Source organism: Gossypium hirsutum, chromosome A11 (assembly GCF_007990345.1).
Source record: "Gossypium hirsutum isolate 1008001.06 chromosome A11, Gossypium_hirsutum_v2.1, whole genome shotgun sequence".
NCBI classification, from domain to species: domain Eukaryota; kingdom Viridiplantae; phylum Streptophyta; class Magnoliopsida; order Malvales; family Malvaceae; genus Gossypium; species Gossypium hirsutum.
The window spans coordinates 70,021,432-70,045,061 of record NC_053434.1 but is presented as its reverse complement, the minus strand read 5'-3'; the positions used below and the strand labels follow the sequence as shown (position 1 = coordinate 70,045,061).

The window sequence follows — 23,630 nt, the reverse complement described above, 5'->3', positions numbered from 1 at the left end:
TTTCTATGATGGATTTCTTTTCTCAAGTAAGTTAATCAAATTAATGTCTTCGATTGGGAATATTTATACTACCTCAAGCTAATGCAATAGAAATGGATTTCGATTGACCTGATAAGTGAATTTTGAATGATTACGTGTTGAATCGTTCTATCGACTGGAAGAGAGGATTTCTTGAAATGACATTTATTGATGATTAAGACTGATTTGGTTGTTAAATCGGTCCTGGTTATTATTTGAAAGATTAAATGGAATATTAATGTCTGAGAATAAGATTTTATTTCTTTTCTTTTCGGGTAAAGGATAGATAGTCTGGATGAAGAGTGTATATACCTTAGAAGACGTCGATATGATTTAAAGCTGCTTTGAATGATAAAATTTTCATCTTGCGAAAGTCAAAAGGTCTATTACATGTTAGTAAAGCTTTGAATAGATGAGAACATTGTTAACCGAAGCCTTTGAATTGGTTTAGTCTGTATTGGGCAAAGACTTCTAGATTTTCAACAATATGTAGTTGAATGGTTTAGGAGGTGTTATAAGACAAAAGGGCAATGTGATAGCTCAAAGTATCCAATGTTATAGCCAGATCTGAGTTTGAGATAGCGTAGACGACTTGAGTTAGTTATTGTATGATCTTTGAGTAAAGATAAATGTGGTTACAAGTGCTTGGGTAGAAAATCCAAAGTCTATACAGAGAGTTTGCAAGAAAACTCACAGGAGTGACGTATTGGTGCTCGAGTTTGGAACTCGACATTTCTGATCTTTGTGTTTGAATACATGTATTTTTATCAAGATTATTCTTATCTTGAAAGAGAAAAATATTTTGTGGTTTGTTGCTAAATGTTTTATGAAATCTACAAATCATTTCAGTATGTGTTGAATTTTTGCTTAACGAATCAATGGAATCATGTATCTATGAGATTGTCAGATTTCTTAGTATGCTAGTTCTCTTTAAGTGAATAGAGATCAAGATTCAGTTGATGTGCCATATGGCGAAGAATTGCCCATGACTCTAGCATGAGAAATTAAAGAGTGAAGTGTTAAGCATAGCCTGAGTAAAAGTTCTCTAGCAATGATTATGTGATAGTGGAGGTTATGTGTAAGCTAAACCACTCTTCTAGTAAGATTTTTCGTGGATGAAAATCCCTAAAGGGGGAGAGTTGTAACATCCTAAATTAGTGCCTAGTCAAAACAGTAGTTTCGGGACCACAAATCTGACATAAGAAAACTTATTTTTTATTATTATTATGGTATACAATTTTATGGGATGATTTCGTGAAAATTTCGCTGAAAAATTTTGACGTTTGGACACTAAATTTAGACAAAAGGACTAAATTGTAAAAAAGTGCAAAAGTTGAGTTCTACATGTTAGAGGTGTCAAATTGTTTTGAAATTTTAAATTTGAGTTCCTTAAATGGTACTTAGATTATTGGTTAATTTTTGGACAAAAATAAACATGAAATGGGTGAAATAGAATATTTTTAAGTTAGGGCCATTTTGGTAATCTAATAATTAAAAAAATTAAAAAGCCAAAATAAGCCAAATTTGTCCATCTTCTTCATGTACCAGCCGAATCTACCATGGAAGCCATGGCTAGGGTTTGGTTCAAGCTTCCAAGCTCATTTGTAAGTGATCCCGAACCCCATTTTTAATTTTTTTACATTTTTAAAGTCTTAGTAACTCGACTTACCTATTTCTACCATTATTTTGAGCTAGGGTTCATGTTTAAAAATTTACCCATGATTGATATGCATGTGTTTTGATTTCTAATGGTAGAAAATGAATGTTGGGTGTTAAATAAACGACTTTTACTAAGTGATTTTCGGTGAAAATGCTTAAAAGGACTAGATTGTAAAAGTTATAAAATTTGTCATAAAAGTGTGATTTAGTGGAAATTGTGGGCTGATATAGTTATGAAAATGATTCGGCTAGGCTTAAAGAACAAATAAGGAATGAAAATCATTTTACGAGCCTTAAGGCAAAGTGAAAATATGACAAAGTTTAGGGGCAAAAATGTAATTTTTCTATAATATGATTTTTGGGTCTATATGAATAATGTGAGTCCTAAATAAGCTATATGTGAAATGTTAGATCTATAAAATCGAGATTCAGGCTTAATCCGAGGAAGTACGAGATTGTGGACTAAAATGAAATAATTAGCTGTGCTCGGATTTGAGGTAAGTTCTTATGACAATAATAATGCAATGTTATGTTTGAATTATATTCCTTACTATTATCGCATATTTTGTATGATTTAATATATTGGAAAAGTTGATGGAATGGTGTTTATGATGTGGAAATATGACATGGAAGAATATTATATGAAATGCAAGAAAATGATGATACATGATATGTGATATATGTTATGTAAATTCTTAAAAGCTTATTTTCTATTTGAGTTATGCCTTATTATGCTATGAATGGGCCATTAGTACTATGGATAGTGAGATCAACACTTCAACTAAGTTCGACAGAGATGTGGTATCGAAAAATCCCGTTTGAACCTTAGAAATAGCTTAGGATACAATGTGACATGTCACTAGGAACTATGTGGATATGATCTCATGAATATGTGTGTATATGTGATATGTGAATCCGGGTGCTGGTCTTGTACGTTCTACCAGTGGTTAGGTAACCCGGTATGTGTTGCGGGTACCTGTCAGCTTGTGTGAGTAGCCCGTGTAATTACATCCTGACTATCAGCTTGAGTGAGTATTAGCTCATGAGTGAGCAATATGTGATTGTGATATGAGGTAGAATGTAGCTACATTTGATGCACTAGTGCAAGTTTTCCGCGTATCCAATAGTGTTCCGAGTTTCAACGGGCAACGTAATGGATGATGTGACGAAAGTCCTAAGGAAGTTATGATTATATGTTGTATTACGAGTTGGTACAGGTATGTACACTAAACTCACGAGCAATGCCTTGATATATGATGTTTCATGATATAGAGATAGGTGGGTGATACGTAAGTCAAAGGTTTTTGAATGATGAATGAACTTATGTTTATGTTTATGATTATGTTTATTATGCCATCATATGATAGTTTTCATGATATTGCACTAAAACAGTTTTGGACAATAGCAGTTGTGTGAATTTGAAAATCCACCAAAAATTGCGGAAATTGAATTAAAAATTGAATAAGATATGAAACTAAATCTTATTGAGTCTAGTTTAACATAGAGGAAATGGTGTAAGCAAAATAATTTTATATTATGAGATATTTGAATTTTTGTGAGACAGAGTCAGAGTGATTTCTTGCTCCCCTATCTTAAATTTGGAAAATCACTAAATATTTTAAAAAAATAATTATGGGCTAGGATTTATATGAATAAATTCCTAATTAATCTATTTTCAATAGAATTAGACAGAAACATCATCTGATCCCATATTAAGAGATAAATGAATTTTAGTAAAGAAAGGTCAAAGCTGTCAAATAGCATAACCAGGGTAAATTTGAAGAATAAACTATACTTATTGGATAGACCAAAAGTTCTAAAAATTTTATAGTAAGAATATATTTGAGTCTAGTTTGAGGGAAAATTAGTGGATCTTAATTTAGAGTTTTGTAGCTCAAGTTATAAATAATTTATCGACTATGACTCGAGTGGACAGCTTGACTGGAATATGAGCAAATAGGGGAATTATGTGTAAATTCGATTGTGTTACAATGAGAACATGTTGTAAGAATTTGGTTAAAGCATGTTAATAAATTGCTCATTATTTTCATATGGACTTACTAAGCTATAAAGCTTACCCCTCTCCTTTCCATTTCTTTTAGTGTTGTCAGGTTAGATGGGGATTGGAAATCGTCAGAGGTAGCATCACACTATCAAGCTATCATTTTTGGGGTACTGATGAATCTTAAACATCTTCAAGTGAGTGGCATGTATAAGGACTTAGTTATTGATATGTGTTCTTATGATTTGGCCAAGATATTGGCTTATATTAATATATTGTATATAGCCATGAGATGTGGCTTATGATAGTCATGGCTGGTAAGCCTAATTCTCCAAGTAATGTCATATTGCCCTGTGAAGTGGTTATATGATCTGGCTTGATTGCTATGATTAGATGATATCATGATATGTATGCTTGTTGATTTTGTTGAGATTAAATGGTTTGCTATTGAACATGGTATAAGAGTATAAGAGTGATTAAAATGGTAAAGCCAAAGTAATATGAATGGATGTGTTTAGACTTGGTATTATAAGAGTATGTGATTCACATGCATGTAGCCATGCAAATTCTATTTTTGAGTCATAATAAAGGATGTGAATCACTAAATCGGTGTCATAGCATATGTTTATGAAGTTTTTAAGGATGTGAAGGGTTAAGGTAAAAAAAGGCTTGGTAAATAGCCTAAGTGCTAGCCATACGGGTAGAGACACGGCCATGTCTCTCAACCGTGTGGAGGACATGGCCTAACACACGGGCGTGTGGCCTGGCCGTGTGGTTCAATTTGTTTTGCTAACGTCATAAACAGAGAGTTACATGGCCTGAGGACACGGGGGTGTTGAAGACACACGGGTGTGTCCCTGTGTCCACACGGGCATGTGACTCTGTTTCTTGAAAATTTTTCTAAGTTTTCCCAAAGCTTTCCAAAGTTCTCGGTTTAGTCCGAAACAGCCTTTAATGTATGTTTAGAGCCTCGGTAGCTCGTGTAAGGGACATTATGCATGTGATTGAATGTTTTTAATTTAAAAGAAATTTTAGGGGCCCGATTTTACGAAATTGTGTACGTTTAAGTCCGATAACGCCTCGAACCCTGTCCTGGCGTCGGATACGGGTAAGAGGTGTTACACTTTAATCCTAAATGGATGATGGATTATGTATGTGTGACTTATATACTTTGATGTAACTAAAAGCCTAAATTAGAATAGATAAGAACCAAAAGCTGGTACCTTGTGTATGGGACTACTGTAGTATTAGCATTATTTACAATAGTGGAATTCAAAGCTCAAGGCATGGGTAAATGATATATTCTCTTTGGTATTACATTTTCAAGAAAATGTTTGTAGCTATAAATATCACAAATCGGTCTTGTTTTTAAAAAAAAATTCTGTTGTGCAAGAAAATCATTTTCAAACTAGATTTTTTCCAGCAATGACAATATAATAGGGTGGATATAGCTAAACCCCAAAGAAACCACATAAGGACAAGACACATAGATGAAAAGTATAATAAGAGGGATGGTAGTGATTGTCAGAATAATGGATATAGTCAAAGATCGCATATGAAGACAAACCCTATAAATTCGTTTACCAAGAATCTGCTAGCTAGAGAGTTTTTGGGAAACATATGAGGGGCATAAGAGTGTGAAACATGACTCATCTACTTCACTAGGGAAAGTGGGAAACTATTGGATCTGGTGCCCTAAGTGTAGTATTTTCGTCTATGTACACATGTAATTTTTTCGAACAGGTTGGTTAATAAAATTATTCATGAATTACATTAATACCCTTTGTATAATTTCCTCATGTGGTTTTTGCATGCAAATAAAAATAGAAGCAAATATTTGCTCACTAGTTGTATGATGTTTAAACTAATACTAAGCGAGATTACGTGGTCGGATTGTAATATAGAAAGACAGCTTATATTAGTAGATGAACTTAAACATGTTCTTAGTCTAATCGAAAATGAGAAAACCAATTGAAAGACTAATATGTTGTCTATCAAGTCAAATTGGGGAGATGCTTTGTCTTGGGCATTAGAGTGGATAACTTTCAAAAGATAGAGACATAGATGTGACTGACAATACATCGGACAGGACCCAAGTAGAATAGATCTTGATTCCATTTATGGATTTATTCACTTGTGACATTCATAGTGTGGCATACCTTAATCCTGAGTGGATGAAGGACTATGTATCACGACTCATATACTTTGATGTAAGTAAAAGCCTAACTTCGAATAGATAAGGAACCAAAAGCTGGTGCATTGGCCATACAACATCTGCAATATGTAGCATCATTCATAATAGTAGAATTCATAGCCCAATACATGGGTAAATGATATCCTCTCATTGGAATTACATGATTGATGAAAAGTAAACGTGGCCACAAGTCATTTTTCTTTGTGATGAATGTAATGCCCTCAACTTCGAATCTCGGGTATTACTACACAGAATACTTCGCAAATTTTCAAATAAAAAGAAATGGGCAATACATTTTAATTTAACAAACTTTATTTTAATAAGATTTCTGAACCAAAGTAAACCATACATTGCATACCATGAATTTTTTTTAAAACATAATTAAAACATCACAATCCAAATATTTATTAAAAACAAACTCTAACAAAATGTAGTAAACTAAATGAAATCTCCTAAGACGTTTCCTATATGCATAATATCCCAACTCCCCGCTTCGTGGCACATTCCTAGTGTTGTCTCTCCTAGCACCCCCACTTAAACAACAATACTTGAAACATAAACATAACACCAATGAGTTCAAAGGAACTTAGTGAGTTTTGAACACAACTTACCTTTTAAATTGTTCTTGATAAGTTCATCTTGAATATTTGTATTTCTCCATAACTACCTTTGGCGAAAACCTTCACGTTGTCTGTTGTATACTTTCATACTTATATGCCACTTATCATTCTTACCATATTCTCATTCATCCAACTATTTGGTTAACTCCAAGTCTTGACAATAGATACTACTTTTTTTCTTTTCTTTTCAAATATTTTTCAATAGTTATTCTTGAACAGATTATCATAGGCACTATTCTTAGAGGATACCACTTACTGTTCATACTTTTGGAAGATACCCAAACTGATATTGCTAAATTAAGTCATAATTCAGACTAAATCCTAATTCATCCCAACACAAATTCATACTAATAAAGAATCCTCCAAATCGTTTAGAAGAATTATTCACATGTTTGTTATAGACACTAGACATCCAATATAACAACAACTCAGATTCCATTAGAGCTCGAAACGAGACATGATACTGTATAGATACATTGGATATCAAATAACTTAGAATTCCACCTTAATAGTATGAAAATTCAAATTGTCAAGATCTTGTATCGAATACACCCATATACTAAACTGACAAATAACCATGGCAAATGCCCTTTTTGAACATGCTGAACAAAAATTTTCACACTAAAGCTTCAGACAGAAAATATCATAGACTTACTAGTGTACACCATTAGGGCCCAACAAAATACACCACAAAGGCAACATACATAATATGCCACAAAGGCAACATACATAATATGCCACAAAGGCTAGAAGAATGCCATAAAGGCTAACAAAATGTGCCACAAAGGCTAACAGAATGCATTACAAATGCTAATAGAATATGCCATAAAGACTATCGGAATGCCACCTAGGCACCCTATGAATTGCCATTTTTTCCATATGGATTTACCTAAACTCACATCGCGTGAGGTTTGCCCATCATTGCCCCGGGGCACGCAAAGAACCCCAGTTGATAAATGTGGTTCATTTTCCCTTTTCAGAATGTACCATGGCTATGGACTTTTCTTTAGAATTTAATATTAGAATTCATGTTTACTGTCCCGACGGACTTCTTCGAATACCACTACGATGACCAAACTCAAATCTCAACCTCTCTACACGTAGATACACTCCATTCCCAAACATTTCCTATCACACATTACACATCCAATATAAACACACATTCAACTAAGCTAACTCACTTTCTTGACCAAATCATACTTCAATACATGCTTCATACACATCAATACAATCACATCTCATAGTACACATTCCAAGCATACACGCATAGGCACATCATAGAATCACATACACCCATACACACAATTCATTAAAGTCTAGACTCATATGGATCTATATCAAGAATACATACTTATTTTCAGTAATCATTCATGTACTCATTCACCATTTCTAAAACACCGTTCACAAGAGACTATTTTAGAAATACTTATAGGAGTCGATATTAGGGACTCACCTAAGACTCACCTACTACAGCTACCAGCTTTAGACTCAGACATCCAATTTGAACTAGAAGCAACATTGCTTAAAGAATATGAATTCACCATTAATACCCATTTACAAACAGATTGCTAACACTTCATCTACAAAAAAAAATCCCTATACAGGGCTTTTTATTCATATATTATTGTCTATATACTTTATAACATTCGTACTCTTAACATGTAGAGCTACTAGACTTACCAAGAGATGGAACATCCTCTGTCTATTCCCAAGAATCCTTAACTTCCAATTTACTTAAAAAAAACAACTAGCAATTAATGTTTAGTATTTAAGAAAAATGAAAGATCTAAAGAGTCACCTTCAAGGAAGAAGAAACTTTCTCACAAACCCTTTTCACACATATATATAATCCACTTCTATTTATTGGAATTGGAAAATGTTAAGGAATTTCAAAATCCAAAGGAATCATAAATGAGAGTCTTTTCCAGATGTTATTTGTCTAGTTAGTTTAGTTGGTTTTAACCAAATCTAATTACGAAGACTTGCTCTTCACAATGCTTGAGCAAACTAGGCGAATAATACATTTGGCAGTAACCTACACAAAGCTTACTTTTCTTTTATCGAATTCTTTCTTTTATTTAAAAACACATCAAAAATTAAATCCTGATTTACTCCCATGGGCAGATACTCAGTTCACTAAGACATTAGTTTGCCAGAAATTTACAATTTGGTGAACTAACCATTAAAGTGCGCTAGAACAGACAACTTCATGTCTACACACCTTCAATTTGGACCGTCCAAATTTGGGGTATGACAATGAATGAATTAATTATTATAATATAGTAATTAACTTTTTCATGAAGGGAGATGTAATGGTTATCATGAGATAAAATAAGATCATATTAGGAGATTGAATTTATCTCAAGAGATTAATGATATCCTATGAGGGTAACACACTTATAACAAGGTCATTGGACAAGCACTGATCTAGTAGCTTTTGTAATGGTATGTAATTGGGGAGAGCTCGGTCACGATACTATAGTGGAATGACTTCATGATTAAATTAGTTTATAATTAATAGGAAAAAAGTTGGAAGTTAATTATAAATCATTTGAGCCCTAATCACATATGTCCAATCGAACCCTCCAATTGCTCATTGAAATCAAAAATGAATTGTATGTTGAATCAAATGAAAATAAATTGATAGAAATGATAAAGTTAGAGAAATAGGTTACATTCAGAAATGAATATGGGTTTCTCACTAAGTATGAAAATGACATGAGACTTAATTTAAGTTTTTCGAATTACTATTTAATTAATTGAAGTTCAAAAATTGAATTAAGTTAACTAGCCATTGTAAATCTGTTGAATGTAGAATTAAATATATTTGCTCATAGATTCTTTTATAGTAAAGTTGTCATGATTTTAACAGAATTAGAATTGAGTTGGGAAAATTAATTAATTTAAATTATTTTAATAAATAATGTTTATTTTGAGGGAAAAAAATGCACTGGTTGGATTAAATTATAAAGTGTTGGGTTAAAAGTCCAAGAAGCATGTATAATTGGACCCAGTCTAGAACAGGCCGAAAACCCCTCATATTAAACATGAGGGGCGACAACCATAGAAAAATAACTAAGGCTAGCTGCCCCTCTCTCTCCTAGTTCAACTAGGGGTTGTTTTTTTTTCTATTAAATATGCATTAAATGCATTCTACTAATTCAACTAGGGTTTCACTTCTTCTCCCTATAAATATATGGCACTAGTAAGTCTAACCATACAATTTTTGAGATATTGTTATTCTACCCAAAAATAGTCAAAATTTATTTCTATGTATAGATTCTATTTCCGGGAATAACAATTCTATTAGTTTCTATATGAGAGAGATTTACTTTTCGACTAAAAGTAACAAAATTATTTATGGTTTTATGTTTGATTTGTAATTGTTCGAGCCCACATCAAAGTAGCTCGTGGTACGATAATAGCGGAGAAGATCGTTTGGTTGAAATTTGGAAACATCAAGGATCCTTCTCGCTTAAAGCATAGGTACTATTTTGGGAAAAAGTTGTTTATATAAAAATAAAAAAATTGGCTCAATTTTCAAAAAAAAAATCCACTATGCAAGGAATTATTTTCAAACCGGATTTTTTCCAACAAAAACTAGCTAAATACAATATAATAGTAACATACAATGTAAGGTAAATAAGGATTGTTGGTATTAGGTAATGCCTGATTGTTGTTGGTGTTGAAAATTTTGATTTAGGATCAAATTTATTAATTAATCTGTCTAAAAATTTTAATCGAGTAGTTACGAGGCAACTATGGAATTAGAAAATAGAAATATTAGTCATTAATTTTGAAATAAAATTATTTGGTAATAATTAAATAGAATAATAAAAATAGTATAAGGACTAAATTGCATAGTGACCAAAATAAGTGGAAATTGATATAAAACTTCGCAAAGCCTTAAGTAGCAATTTAACTAAAGACCCTAATGAAATTGGACCATAATTAAAGCTCGGTTAATGGTGAAACTTTATCACCACCGTCTAACTCCACTTAATTGTTTAATGGATAAACATAACCATAAGATTAATGATTAAGTTAAGTTAATTAAATGATTAGTTTAGAGATATTTATTGGAAATTGTGGGAAGGAGAAGTCATATTCTTGGTTCATGTTTTCTTCTCCAAACCAAAACTAGAATACATAGAAGCTTGCATTTTCATTCTCAAATATTAGGCTAAAAGTCTTGATTAGATAAGTGTTATGTTAAAATTTTTAATAGATTCTATGGTAGTGAGCATGATAAAAACAACCCCAACAATTAGAATTTTCAATTATTGAAGTATGTTTAAGTTACCATGGTAGAGAACCTTAAGAAATTGTTGTAGGAAGCTATGAAAATATTAATGGTTGAGCTTGGTTTAGTAAGAAGCATGTTGGTAGTTAAGTGGATAATGTTGGGATAAGGTTAATTAAATTTAATGGCTATTGTTGAGTGATTAAGGATCAAATTGTAAAAAATGAATTTTTCAAAATAAATTTTAAGGAATGATAATAAGAGGTCGCTAAAGAATAAATATGAAGTTGAATCTAGATTTGACTAGATAGATTGTAAAAAATGAGCATTTTGAATATTAGGGCTGAAAAGAAATCTAAATGTAAAGGAAAACAATTATGTTTGGTTGTTGGTATGTCTTTATTGAATGAGAAACTAATGTTATTTTCGTAATTGAATTTGTTATATGTAATTAACAACAACATTGGAATGTCGAGGAATAAAGATGAATTGAACGATGGATAATGGTTTTGGTTTGTCCTCTCATAACTTGACTTCAATTTATATTTAAATAAGTGATTAATTATAATAAAATATTACTGATATCGAACTCAATTCAAGGTATGTATAAATTTCGTCAATTGAATCGATTGGATCACATCTAAAACGTGTATATTTATGTTTGTGACTATGAGATTGCATTGAAATAATGTCATGTTAATTTAACTATGGTGTGTTTCAATGATTGTTAATAATAAATAACTTTGTTCCTGTTTTTATATAAATAAGTGTATATTGATTGTTTATAAATAGTAAATTGTTGTGACAAGTTTTACTTTGTTTGGAAGTAATATGATAAGATTGTAAGTATTATATGAATTGATGGTTGTTACTATACGATGTGGATAACTGATGAGGTCGACATTATGATATTAATCTTATTCTATTATGTTTTAAAATTGAATATTAATTGACAGAATCATGCCCCAATAAGAAGTGATATGACAATAAGTACGCACGAGATATTTAAGTAAAGATGGTGTAATTTGATTGAGTATAAGTGATGAAAATTATAAACGACATATGGTATAATTGTATTTGACTTTAAATGTTATTATGCATTAATAATTTAAGTATGATTTAAATGATATGATTATCAGTAAATGTTATTAAATTATAAGATTAAAATGTAAGATTGTGATGTTATTCTCTTTGTAATGTGATTTGATTATAATGGTAAAGGAAAATACCCTATTAACGATGTTGGATAGAGTCATGGGTATAGTTGACATGCTATAGGGTTTGTTTTGATAGGTGGGAGATCTAACGTTGAGTGCATATAATATTTTGGTAGTTCTCTAATACCGTGAGGGTCGAGAACGTATCACTAGCTCAAATTCCTTGAAGGTACAAGCGTATTCTAGTGTAGTTGGTAGGATTAGTGCATTTATGCTTAACTAGCAGTTCGATGCATATATTGGTGTGTTGGTGGTTTGATCTGTGTATTCGTCCTCAAATCCAAGTCAGTTAATAGGGACAGTAATAATAAAACAAATATGAATTATACATGGTAAATGATCATGTTATAAACATGAATGTTGAGATTATTAGTGTTATGAGAAATGAGATGCTAATTCTCTGAGGGTGCATCGATATTATTAATAGTTAAAAATATAAAGCGAATGTCCCGAGGTGTTTTAAGAATTGGATAACATGGAATCTTATGTAATTGTAAGATTAATGCAAAGCTGATAATATAAGATTCAATGATTGCTATCTATGTTGCTTAATTAGGTTGCAATACATATAATTATATATATTCATTTCAAATTATGTTAGCATTACTGAGTATTTAATACTCAACGTACAATTATATTTGTTTTTGTGTGCAAGTCTCGAACAATTTAGTAGATCAAAATCGTAAAGCATCCAAGGTCAGTAACTTAACTCAGCTAGGATCAAGTTTGTACTTCTTTCGTATGTAATTTATAATTAATGGCATGTACCTAGATTGAGTCTTGTCTTTAAGAGCCACTTTGCATGACTTGGTATGTTTTGGCATCAATCATGTCTTCAAGTATTTTAAAGCTAAGTTTGGTTAGCTAAATTTTGATGTTAATATAGTTTGGCTTGTTTGATGACTTGTTCAATTATGCTTAGTGTTGATGCATGAATGGTGTAAATTGTATGTGTAGGTGCATCTAGAATGGACAATTTGATGAATGATGAATTGGTATAATGTTGGTATAAGAAAAATGTGTTAGGGACTTCTTTCAAGAGTGTTTGGAAGTGATACATAGGTAACTTGACCATTTGGTCTCAAGACAATGGGAACATGTCTCGAGACACTCTTAAAAAATTTTTAAAAAAAGTTGTGCATTTTTTAATTTAGGTCTCGAGACATACAATGTCATGTTTTAGGACAAGTGACCTTTCATCTCAAGACAAGTACACATCGAACCTAAAATAGTGTTGACGTGTTCTTAGGTTTTGAGACAAGAACCTCATTTCTCGAGCCACCCAAACATTGAAGTTAAATTAGGAAAACAGGCAACGTGCGTCTCGAGACCAATCCCAAGACATGAAGAGCCTAGACTAAAGACTTATACCACAACATCTCGAGACATATCATCATCAAAGAAAAAATACTTAAATAGAGAAGTTCTGTCTTGAGACACACTATTGGATTTTGATATTGTTTGGATTCGAGTCCCGACTCTTTTTTTGACCTTTGTAACCTGAGACTTGATAAATGAGATATTATATATCTTTAATTCATGTTTTTGGATATGAATAATGATTGATTTGATTTGAATGATAATTACATAATGAATTTGAAATGTTGCACTAAGTTAGTCAAAGTTGCTTCTGCGATCGAATGTGACCTCGATCCAAAGGATTAGACAGACTTGACCTGATCCGATTCTCCTAGTATGTTTCTCCAAGTGATATGATATTCATTGATAAACTAGATATATTCCACGATCTTAGCTCAACCCAAAAATATGGTTCAAAAAATTGCCAATCCTTAAATATGGAAAGTCATTGTCTATTGCAGTGGTAAAGGAAGTGAGCACTTTCTTAAGCACATATCAGTCATTCCATATTTTTCAACAACATATTTGCAAGTTAAAGATGAATAAAATAAAGCTCCAATTTTTTTTCTTGATTTCTTGCTTGGATATCAATTTCTTGCTTCTATTATTTCTAACCCTATATAGAGGTTGAAAACAAAATATAATCGATGGAGGTTGAAAATCATGTTAAAATATAGTCCTGCACAATGAGGTATCAATACCTAAAGGAAGGTATTGATACTTTTGTGTTAGGTATCCATATGTCAAGAATATGTATGGAAATTTTAGCCCTTTAGAAACGACTATGGCTAGTGACATAAGGGCAAGTACAAATACTTAGCCACTAAAATGCTTGAAAAATATTTAAAATACGTTGAAATCATTTTGGATTGACTTAAAAATATTTAAAACATATCAAATCATTTTATTAAAAATATTTTTAATATTTAAAATTTTAAGAATGTTTAATGAGATTTTCAATAATACTTCCTCTAAATGACTTAATGACAAATGTGTAAAATTTATTTTAAATATCGTTATATAAAAGCTTTATAAATCAAAGCTAATATTAACTTCAACGAAAGGCATGACTCATGTAGAGCACAAATCAACACCTTGAACATTTGTCTAATAAGCTCGAGATTCTTTATAAGCAGATTAAGATGCTTGAAAAATGCAAGACTTAAGGGCTAAGTTATCAATTTAATGTTCTTGTCAAGAGGCAATAATTCTCTCTTTGCATCTTTGTCATAAAAGGGAGAATAGAAGTAAGGGAGAGCTAAAGCCGAGTTGCAACTTTGGTTTGTTCTTGTGATTGGCTTGTTTCTTCGCTTTTGTGGTGATTTTGATTTGCTAGATATTGACCTTTTGACATTTAGTTGGATGCTGGAGTTGATTGATGGTTTTGTTAAGGAAGAGCATTCTTTTTTATAAAAGTATCAATATCAAAATGACACTCAAACTTCGAAGGAATTTGATCAAATACATTTTTATTGATACTTTGCAAAAAGCATCGATGTCTCAAGAAAAATTATTGATACCTTTTTCATTATTGATATCAAAATAGCTTAGTGACTTTGAAGGAATTTGAGTAAACATGTTTTTATCGATGCTTTGCAAACAGTATCGATACCTACAAAATATTATTGATACATTTTTTGGTATCAATATAAAAATGGCATTCAATGTAAAAATTGTATAAATTCATGTTGGTGACTGATAATGGCGGAAGACAGTAGCAATGATGATGATCTAATAGATTCTGAAAAAACGTTAGAGGGAAAGTTGAAGGAGAAAATCAAATATATATATATATATATAATTTAATATAAAATATTATTTTCACATTTCAAAAAAACTATAAAAAAAATATTCTAAATACTTTAATATAATTTAATATAAAATCTTATTTAAATATTTGATATTAAATTATTATTTTATAGAAAATATTATTTTTTTAATATTAAATTAATGTGGGAAATGCATTAAAATATTAAAAGGAATATTCATCATTCCACCAACTGTGCAGTAAAATTTAAAAGAAATATGAATAGTAAGAATTGAATTTAATAATAATAATAATAATAATAATAAGCCAGGTTGATTGAACAGTCACGTCGATGGATTTACAACAAATTGCTGTCGATCTAGAAATACATATCCATAAATTTATTGTTGGCTTCTTATCTAAATGTAACTTGTGAAAACTCCCACCGTAACTATCCTGTATTCTATATCTACCTATAAATCAATCTGACCCGATTATTATTACCATGAATAAACACGTTACAAGATCTAAGCAGAATGTTGTGTATACAGACATAAATAAAACATGAATTATTACCACGAAACAAATACATTATATGTATTGGTAGATGAGGAACAAATTGTCATGTAACATTCATAACTTTCAATTTATAAACGTGTACATTGGACCAACTCCAGAGTCCAGAATAGAATAGAATAGAAGATAAATGGTAATAAATTTTGAGACAGCCTATATCCAATCCCCTCCCCACATTGGCAAGGAATTAATAAATACCTTAAAACTTTAGGAATACATACCCCCCAAAAATACACGGGAACCCAAAGGAACTTAAAACAATGAAAATATAATAAAAGAATTAATAGAAAAAGAACTCTGTAAAAAACCAAATAACAAAGGTGACATCCCCCACCCCCTCTAATTATATCTACACAAGCCAAGCCACCTACCCAAAATTTGCTGCTTTGCCCATAACCTAAAGAAGCAATGCATTCAGCTCAGGATACCACAAATACCTTATGCAACAACTCCCAACTCAACCACCATGGCAAATGAGATTATAACTCCAGAGCCAATGCTGCTGCTTCTTTATTCTCTCTAATCTCCTAGTCATCACAATTCAGCCCGCAAACCTCTAGTACAGGTCCATCTTTTGAGACAAATGGGTTTATTCGTACCCACATAAGAGTCAAGATTGAGGCCAGCAGAATAGACCATACCAGAATAATGGTTGGCATCCTGTCTTGTTTCCCAAGCAAACCCTTGAGGAAGGGGTAAAGGTGGATAATAACCCAGAAGGCGAAGAATAGTCGCCCAAACAATGGGCCCCAAGAATCATACCCATTATTGATGGCATCTGAGATTCCGACCACGACACCAATAATGTTTATGACCAATAACGTGGTAGGAGGGATAAGCAAGGATGTCCACTTGAAGAGGTAAAGCTCGGAAAATTCACCGTCATCTGCTGCTTTAGAGGTTACAGTGAAGCTTGTACTGACCCCAGCCAGAACCTTTAGTAAACCTTGAAAGAGGGCAAAAAGATGTGATGATACACCTCCAATCACCCAGAACTGCTCATTCCTCCACCAGTCATCAATTCCAACGCCACCCCACTGCATCTCAAGAATACCAGTTGCAGCAATTGATATGAAGAGTGCCATGAATATTAGACTGGCATAATTACTAATCTGCAAATGAAATCCAGGAATTCCATGTTAGACAAGATCCTAGTCAATACGAAACTAAATCAACAGTGTATGACTTGGGGTGCACCGTAATCCACCATTAACAAAGAAACTAACGTTTAAGCAACATGATTCTCTTTCCCGAGGCTACAAAGTTAAACATTACTAAAGAAAAAGTGAAATTCATATCAAAAATAAACCACTGGAAAGATATAGTTCAATATCATCTAAATCACGATATAATTACAAGGTTGACCAATTGGTAACTCAACTCATCTACAGCTTCAATTACGATTCTGGCATGGACATACAGAAATTTCAACTTTCAACTTTCAAACAGATCTCACTGTTGTGATATCAATTCAAAATGAGTCAACAGGAATAAAGTTCACTCTGAAAGCTAGATTAAATGCTAGAACAGAGCATCAAGCAAGACCATTAGTTCTTACCTCAGGAACAATAAACTTCCCAGTAAGGAGACAGATAGCTGGAAGGGTACAGTAAACAAGCAATGGAATTGAGGTCCATGGATATACAACTGAGTTTATGTATGAAAATCGTTCCAACCATTTCAATCCACCCCCATATCCATACCAAATGGGACAATGTCTGCTCAAGAAAATTTCGACAGATCCAAGAGCCCAACGAAGAACTTGGTGTAGACGATCTGAGAGATTAATAGGAGCCGAACCCTTAAAAGCAGGTCTTTTAGGTATGCAGTACACAGATCGCCAGCCATGACAGTGCATCTTGAATCCTGTCAGGATATCCTCAGTAACAGAACCATAAATCCAGCCAACCTGATTTGCAAGTTGAAAATTGAATGATTATGAGATATTAACAAATTATAACTTGCCTATATTAGTATTCAGATTGATTTTGGTTTACTTACTTCCTTTCCCCATTCTGTTTTATCTTCATAACCACAACTTATGACTTGGATTGCTTCGCTAAGTAATGATGCAGGGCTCGCATTTTGAGGAATTCCACCATCCTCCAGAAGAGTGGAAGCCACAAACACAGGAGACTGACCAAACTTCTTCTCCAATTTAATTTGTGAAGCTTCAGATGACTTCAAAGTGTTTGACTCTGACAGTGTCACGCACATAAGTTCCAGTTTAGTGTGCTAAAATAAATAAAAGGCTGTAAGTGAACCCTTACCTGAAATTCCTTCTTCTATGTTTTCAAGAGCATGTATCTGCTTTGAAGCTTCCCTTTGCTTAGACTTCTTCGTCTTGTCTTTCTTTTGCTTTGTTTTCTTGTTCTTTCTAGAACAACAGCAGAGGCAGCAGCACCATTTTGGCAAACAATTGCAGGTCTTGCCAGGAGGCTTCTTGGTAACAGGTGCATCAAAACCATAAAGTGCTTGCCTTCTGAAAACACATCCTGTTCCGACATAAATAGGTCCTTGTATGCCATCTAATCCTTTCATGTTGATCTGATTTAGATTTAAGAGATTAGGCTTTGAAAGATAAAAGAAAATAACAGATAATTGATAGGGAAAATGAAATAAACTTACATCAAAGAACACAACATTTCGGTTTGAGTATCTATCATGCCGATCAATTCCATCAAATCTTTGAGGAAACTGCACATAACAGACTTTCTTCCCTGAAGTGGGGTCCATCATGAAGCACATTGCTTCTCTTAGTGCTTTGCTATTATTAATATAATGATCGCAATCAACGTTCAGAAGATAAGGAGCATTTGAGAGGACTGCTGAGACTCGTATCTACAACATAAACAATGAAGTACATAAGCTTGAAACCAAGTTTTAACTGCCAAAACAGTATGAAAAATAAAGAACATGTGCCTTACCAAAGCATTCATGGCCCCCGCCTTTTTATGGTGTTCAAACCCTGGCCTCTTCTCACGAGAAACATAAACTAGATGAGGTAACTCATTTCCTTCCACATCGCGCACACCACTATGACCTAGGAAAACCTGTCAGGAAACTAATTTAGTCAAGTGCTGAAAATAAGAACATCAATGAACTTATGAGATATAATAGTACCGCTAAATCCAAATAGCAAGGTTCAAGGAGCTCAAAGTCCATACAAATGCTGTCTCAGGATTACAGTATATCAAACAAATAATCTATCTCAAAACTAAACATTCTAAAATACTCAATAAAAATGAGGTAGGATTAGCAAACAGCCATGCTGTAGGAGGCACCAAAAATTAATCTAGTCTTAAATCATGAACAACTATCACAAATAAAATAAATAAACCTATTTTCCCAACCAATTATTGATGAGCAAGTCTCTCCCACATGCATGGCCACAAGAAACAAATCAAATAAATAGTTAAGGTAACAAAGAATGATGCATTTTGTCAAGAAATGTGTCTATCCTAAAGGTGGTGTTTTCTCTACAGTAAAGTTCCTCCATAATGCTTCAATTGCTCTCCATAACAAACACTTCAAAATAAAATAATAATAATAAGGCAAGTCAGATGCAACACTATCTCACCTGAATCATGCCAGGATGGTCACGAACACAGTTTCCAGGCCATGGAGTTCCATCCTGCATTGTCCAACCATCCTCGGGAACCTTCTGTGCTGCGGATACCAGTCCATTTATTCTAACTTTAAATTCTTCATATTCTCTCTGTCCAATCAAACAATGTATTCAAATAAATTAATCATTGTTATCAAAAGAAAAAATCACAATTCCTAAATTCAACCTCAGATTGATTAGAAATTGCAAGGATTTTTAGAACTTTAAATAAAATAACTTAAATAGAATACATCTTAAAATGCATTACAAGAAATCATACCTTCATTGCTCGCCTTTCCCTGACAAAAGCTGGATGAACCTTGTTTTTTAGGTAGTCTATCTTTTGAGAAAAATACCACTCTGGAGCACGGGGCTCAATATTGAACTTTTTACAGAAAGGAACCCATTTCCTAGCAAATTCAGATGTCTCAGAGAGAGCTTCAAATGTGAGCATGGCAGCACCATCATCTGATACATAGCATGCGACTTTATCGACAGGATAATCAACAGCAAGGATGGACAAAACTGTATTTGCAGTGATTAGTGGAGGTTCTTTCATTGGATCCACTGTACTCACAAAAACGTCAATACTAGCTAATTCTGATAATTTCCCTTCTTTCTCATACCTGAGCATAAAGGTCAAATTAGCAAGTGGCACCATATTCATAATAGCATGAAGGAACATTAAGCATGGAGGCAGAAATCTGAATTCATGACAAATATTCATATAGAAACATAAAACATAGTAAGTTGCGGGCACTACTACAAACCTCAGAGACAGCCGATCAAGGTATGTTTCACGCTCTATAGGGTACCATTTCGGGAATTGATCCAGAATCCACGAAACAGCAAACCATATTTCACATATTACAGATGTCAACCACAAGCCATAAGCATCCCTAACTGGATGCAGAAGTCGATAGTGAAAAAAGAGGCCAAGAATTGCAAGACGGATTATGATAATCATTCTGTAAGGATTTATCTTGCTTGAAGGAATGGGTAGCTTCCTTGAAAGTGGTTGCCTGCCTTCATCCATCCTGAAAACAAAAACAATTTTTTTTAAATAATAATAGAACAATAATAGATACAAGCAAAATGTACAATTCGGCAGAATTTTGGAAACAAATCTGCCTAAAAGGCTGTCAGTGATTACAAACAGTAGTAACAAAAATCAAATCATATGCTTTAAACAATCACTTACATTGGCAAATCAGCATCATCCAGCTCCTCTCCATTTCCACCATCATTCCCCCCTTTGTGCTTAACCACCTGAAGTTTTTCATTCTGCCATTTCTTCCACTCCTCCATCCGATCCTTCCATGCAACACTTCCATAACCATATACTGCTATATCTTTCTTAGGAACCATTGGTCTTGGTTGCACTGCAGCAGTGGAAACAGTAAGGTCCAAGACTGGAGAGAATTAATTCACATTTGGTAACAAGCAGAAGGATAATGACTTACAAGGTACAGCTGGATCAGTATAAGGCATTGGATGAACTCTATTTCCATGACCCATAAATGGGGGTACAATGAGAGCATGATGATCAGCAGAAATCTCCGAATGCTAAAACAATAAAAATATTGTTATAATGCAACTACTGTTTGTGTAGAGCAGTGTAAGAACTAAGAACACAGAGCATCCATAATTTGGAACTCTTACATATAAATATAAACAGGGAGAAGAGAACGGAGACTCACCTCCTCACCATAGGTCAAGAGAGGAATTTGGGAGCTAGGAGGAAAAGAATCTATTTCTGAATGTGCAGGCAATCCAGAGCCATTAGGGTGGAAACCACGGCCAGTGTTAAGGTGCCCACCGAGCATAGCCTCAGCAACTTGTTGAGGATCCAAAGCATCATAGTCGAACTCATTGTCCAGGTCATCTATGTCATCTTCTTCCTCATCACCTTCAACCCTAGGACTGCCTGCAGCTCACATCACTAGTTAGGGACACTCATAAGTCATTTGGAATGCCAATGTAGCTCATACATTGCAATAACACTTTCACCTTTGATTCGTTTATATCTGGTTTTGCACTGCGGGCAAGCTTGGTTTCCTTCTCTTCTCTCATACTCATAGCAGGGTCTGCACACAGGGAAAGCACATTCGTTGCAGGCAACAAAGGGCTCCCCATCCACTGTAATCTCAATCTCATCCCCACAGATCTGACACGTTTGCCCACTCAATTCTTTCACAGACTTTATCTGATAAGAACAACAACCACAAAGAGTGTACCATCAGTACCTGATTATGAAATGCCAGAACAACAAATCCAGTGCAAACTAAAGCAGTGGTGAAAGTTCTATTTGCACAGTCCTGAAGGAGAACAATTCTCACAGAATTTAACAAATGCCTAAATGTACTAGAAGCTAACCCAGTAATTACATCAAACCTTGACCAGTTACCAATTAGAACTACCAACATTTTCATTTCAACTTAATATGTTTTGATGAAGGCAATATTTTGCAAACAAAAATAGAATTGCAGACATAAGGAATTTATTTTCTTCACATCTTAGTTAATTTTTTTCTGGTTATCAACACAGTGGTTCACAAAAACAGCTTCCGTTCTTATTTCCTCCTTTGTGAGAGCATTGCAACTTGCAAGTTCAAATAGCTTATTAAATCATAAATACATAAGGAACTGAACGCTACATTAAAAACTGTATAAGCTAATTCATTGAAGATTTAAATCAATATTGCCAAAAAAAAAAAAGCAGAGCTTAGTTCAGCATTATGACAAAATTCAAATCATCCATGTCTTAAGTTCCAAAAGATTTGGAAGAGTTCAACAATTTAACGAGACCAATATGTACGGCAGAATCAGAATCATATGCTTTCTTCCAGTTTGTGCCAAATTCCCAGAATCTAAAATGAAGGAACAGCAAATCTTAAATGCAAGAAAGAAATCTGAACCAGACCTAAAAACATCACAAATCATATAGTTAACAACCAAAAAAAACGAACTTCACCTAAAACGAAATGTAATGGAAACGCCTATTAACCAAGCAACACTAAGACAACTCTATTTTTATACTCCCATGACGAAAAACCCAAAACCCCAAAGAAACTCAAATGATTCAGGGGTTTAAGGCTCAAAATGGAACAAAAAGGTATAAAATTTTGTAAATCTGGCCTAAAAAACAAGTTACATTTCTAGTGAAATCCTGATCAGAGAAATGAAATTACTCGCAATTTCGTGCAATACACAGAAAGAAATACGAAAACCCATGAAACAGCAAAATTAGCAAGTGAGTATTCCTCAAATAACAAAAAAGAAGTAAAAAAAAAAACAGAAGCTCTTTTTTTTTTAGATTTCGTTACAAGTATCTTACTCTTGCATTTTCATCTGCGTTTATCAAAACAAATTCATTTCTGTTGTGAGAACCAGCAATGAGTCGGCCTCCAGTGTCCATAGCCGATTATAGCAATAAGAAACAATCCAACTCTGAAAACCCTCGGTCTCTTCTTCAGTACTGAATGAGGTCAAGTCTCAGTACCACCAATTTCCTCGAAAAGATCCAAAATTGGTCCTTTCACTTCCCATAACAAGAAAGAGTAATCGCAGCTCCACCACAAAAGTGTACCCTCCGGTGGTATTATAATAATGTAATAAGATAATCGAAAAGGGGGAAAAGGAACAAACAAAGGGAAATGGGTTTTGGATTGAGAAGCAAGCCAAGTCTGCTTGGAAACCTGGCTGGTTCGGTCGCAATTTCAGAGAAAGAGAATAAAAGAAAAATGGAAAGTTTTAGAGAGAGAAAGTAGTGATGAAAGTGTTGAAAATGAGGACGCGTAACGAAGGAGAAGATAACAAGTAGAAGAGGAAGCACTTCTAATAGATAGAGAAAAATAATAAACCCAAAAAGAAAAAAAAGAAAAAAGGACTGTTGAGTGTTGTTGGCTATGGGGAAAGAATTTAGATCTGGAAGCCGGGGTCTCAGTGTTTTTTTTTTTTTGAACCTTTCTGTCTTGAGTTTTTTCTTTTCCTGAGATTTTCTCTCTTCTTTTTTTTTTAAGAATATTTTGGATTTTCTTAATCAATTATTTGATAAAAATTAATTTATTTGTTTAGTAATTATTATTTCCAAAAGAATAATATTTTTTTTAGAAAAACCAAAGAACATTTTTTATTTTTATTTATTAATGGTATTCCATTCTTTATTTCTAAAAAATTAATCCAGAGGTTGACCTCTTAAATTTTTCAAAAATAAAAATTATTTAGTAAATATTTGAATATTTCGTTACTTAAGTTGTTCCTTCTATATTAATACAATTTGTTTGGGTTGATTTGATATTAATCGTCAATCCGATGTTAACATTTAGTAATCTTTTAACTGACATATAGCAGACATAAATTAAAAAAATTAAAAAATTTTAAATAATT

The 23,630-nt window shown here is 33.1% G+C and overlaps 1 protein-coding gene across 1 annotated transcript; it reads right to left on the bottom strand.

Annotated features, from left to right (window-relative positions):
- Positions 1-15,642: 15,642 nt before the first annotated feature.
- On the bottom strand, positions 15,643-23,101 carry LOC107902334 (cellulose synthase A catalytic subunit 2 [UDP-forming]-like). Its single transcript, NM_001326920.2, has 14 exons — positions 22,579-23,101; positions 21,253-21,448; positions 20,943-21,169; positions 20,706-20,808; positions 20,444-20,624; positions 20,013-20,279; positions 19,523-19,868; positions 19,216-19,353; positions 18,563-18,688; positions 18,264-18,476; positions 17,906-18,182; positions 17,637-17,833; positions 17,194-17,544; positions 15,643-16,747 (listed from the first exon to the last, which is right to left on the bottom strand). The coding sequence occupies exons 1-14, from the start codon at positions 22,657-22,659 to the stop codon at positions 16,163-16,165; spliced, it is 3,288 nt and encodes a 1,095-aa protein (NP_001313849.2). The 5' UTR covers positions 22,660-23,101; the 3' UTR covers positions 15,643-16,162.
- Positions 23,102-23,630: the final 529 nt, after the last annotated feature.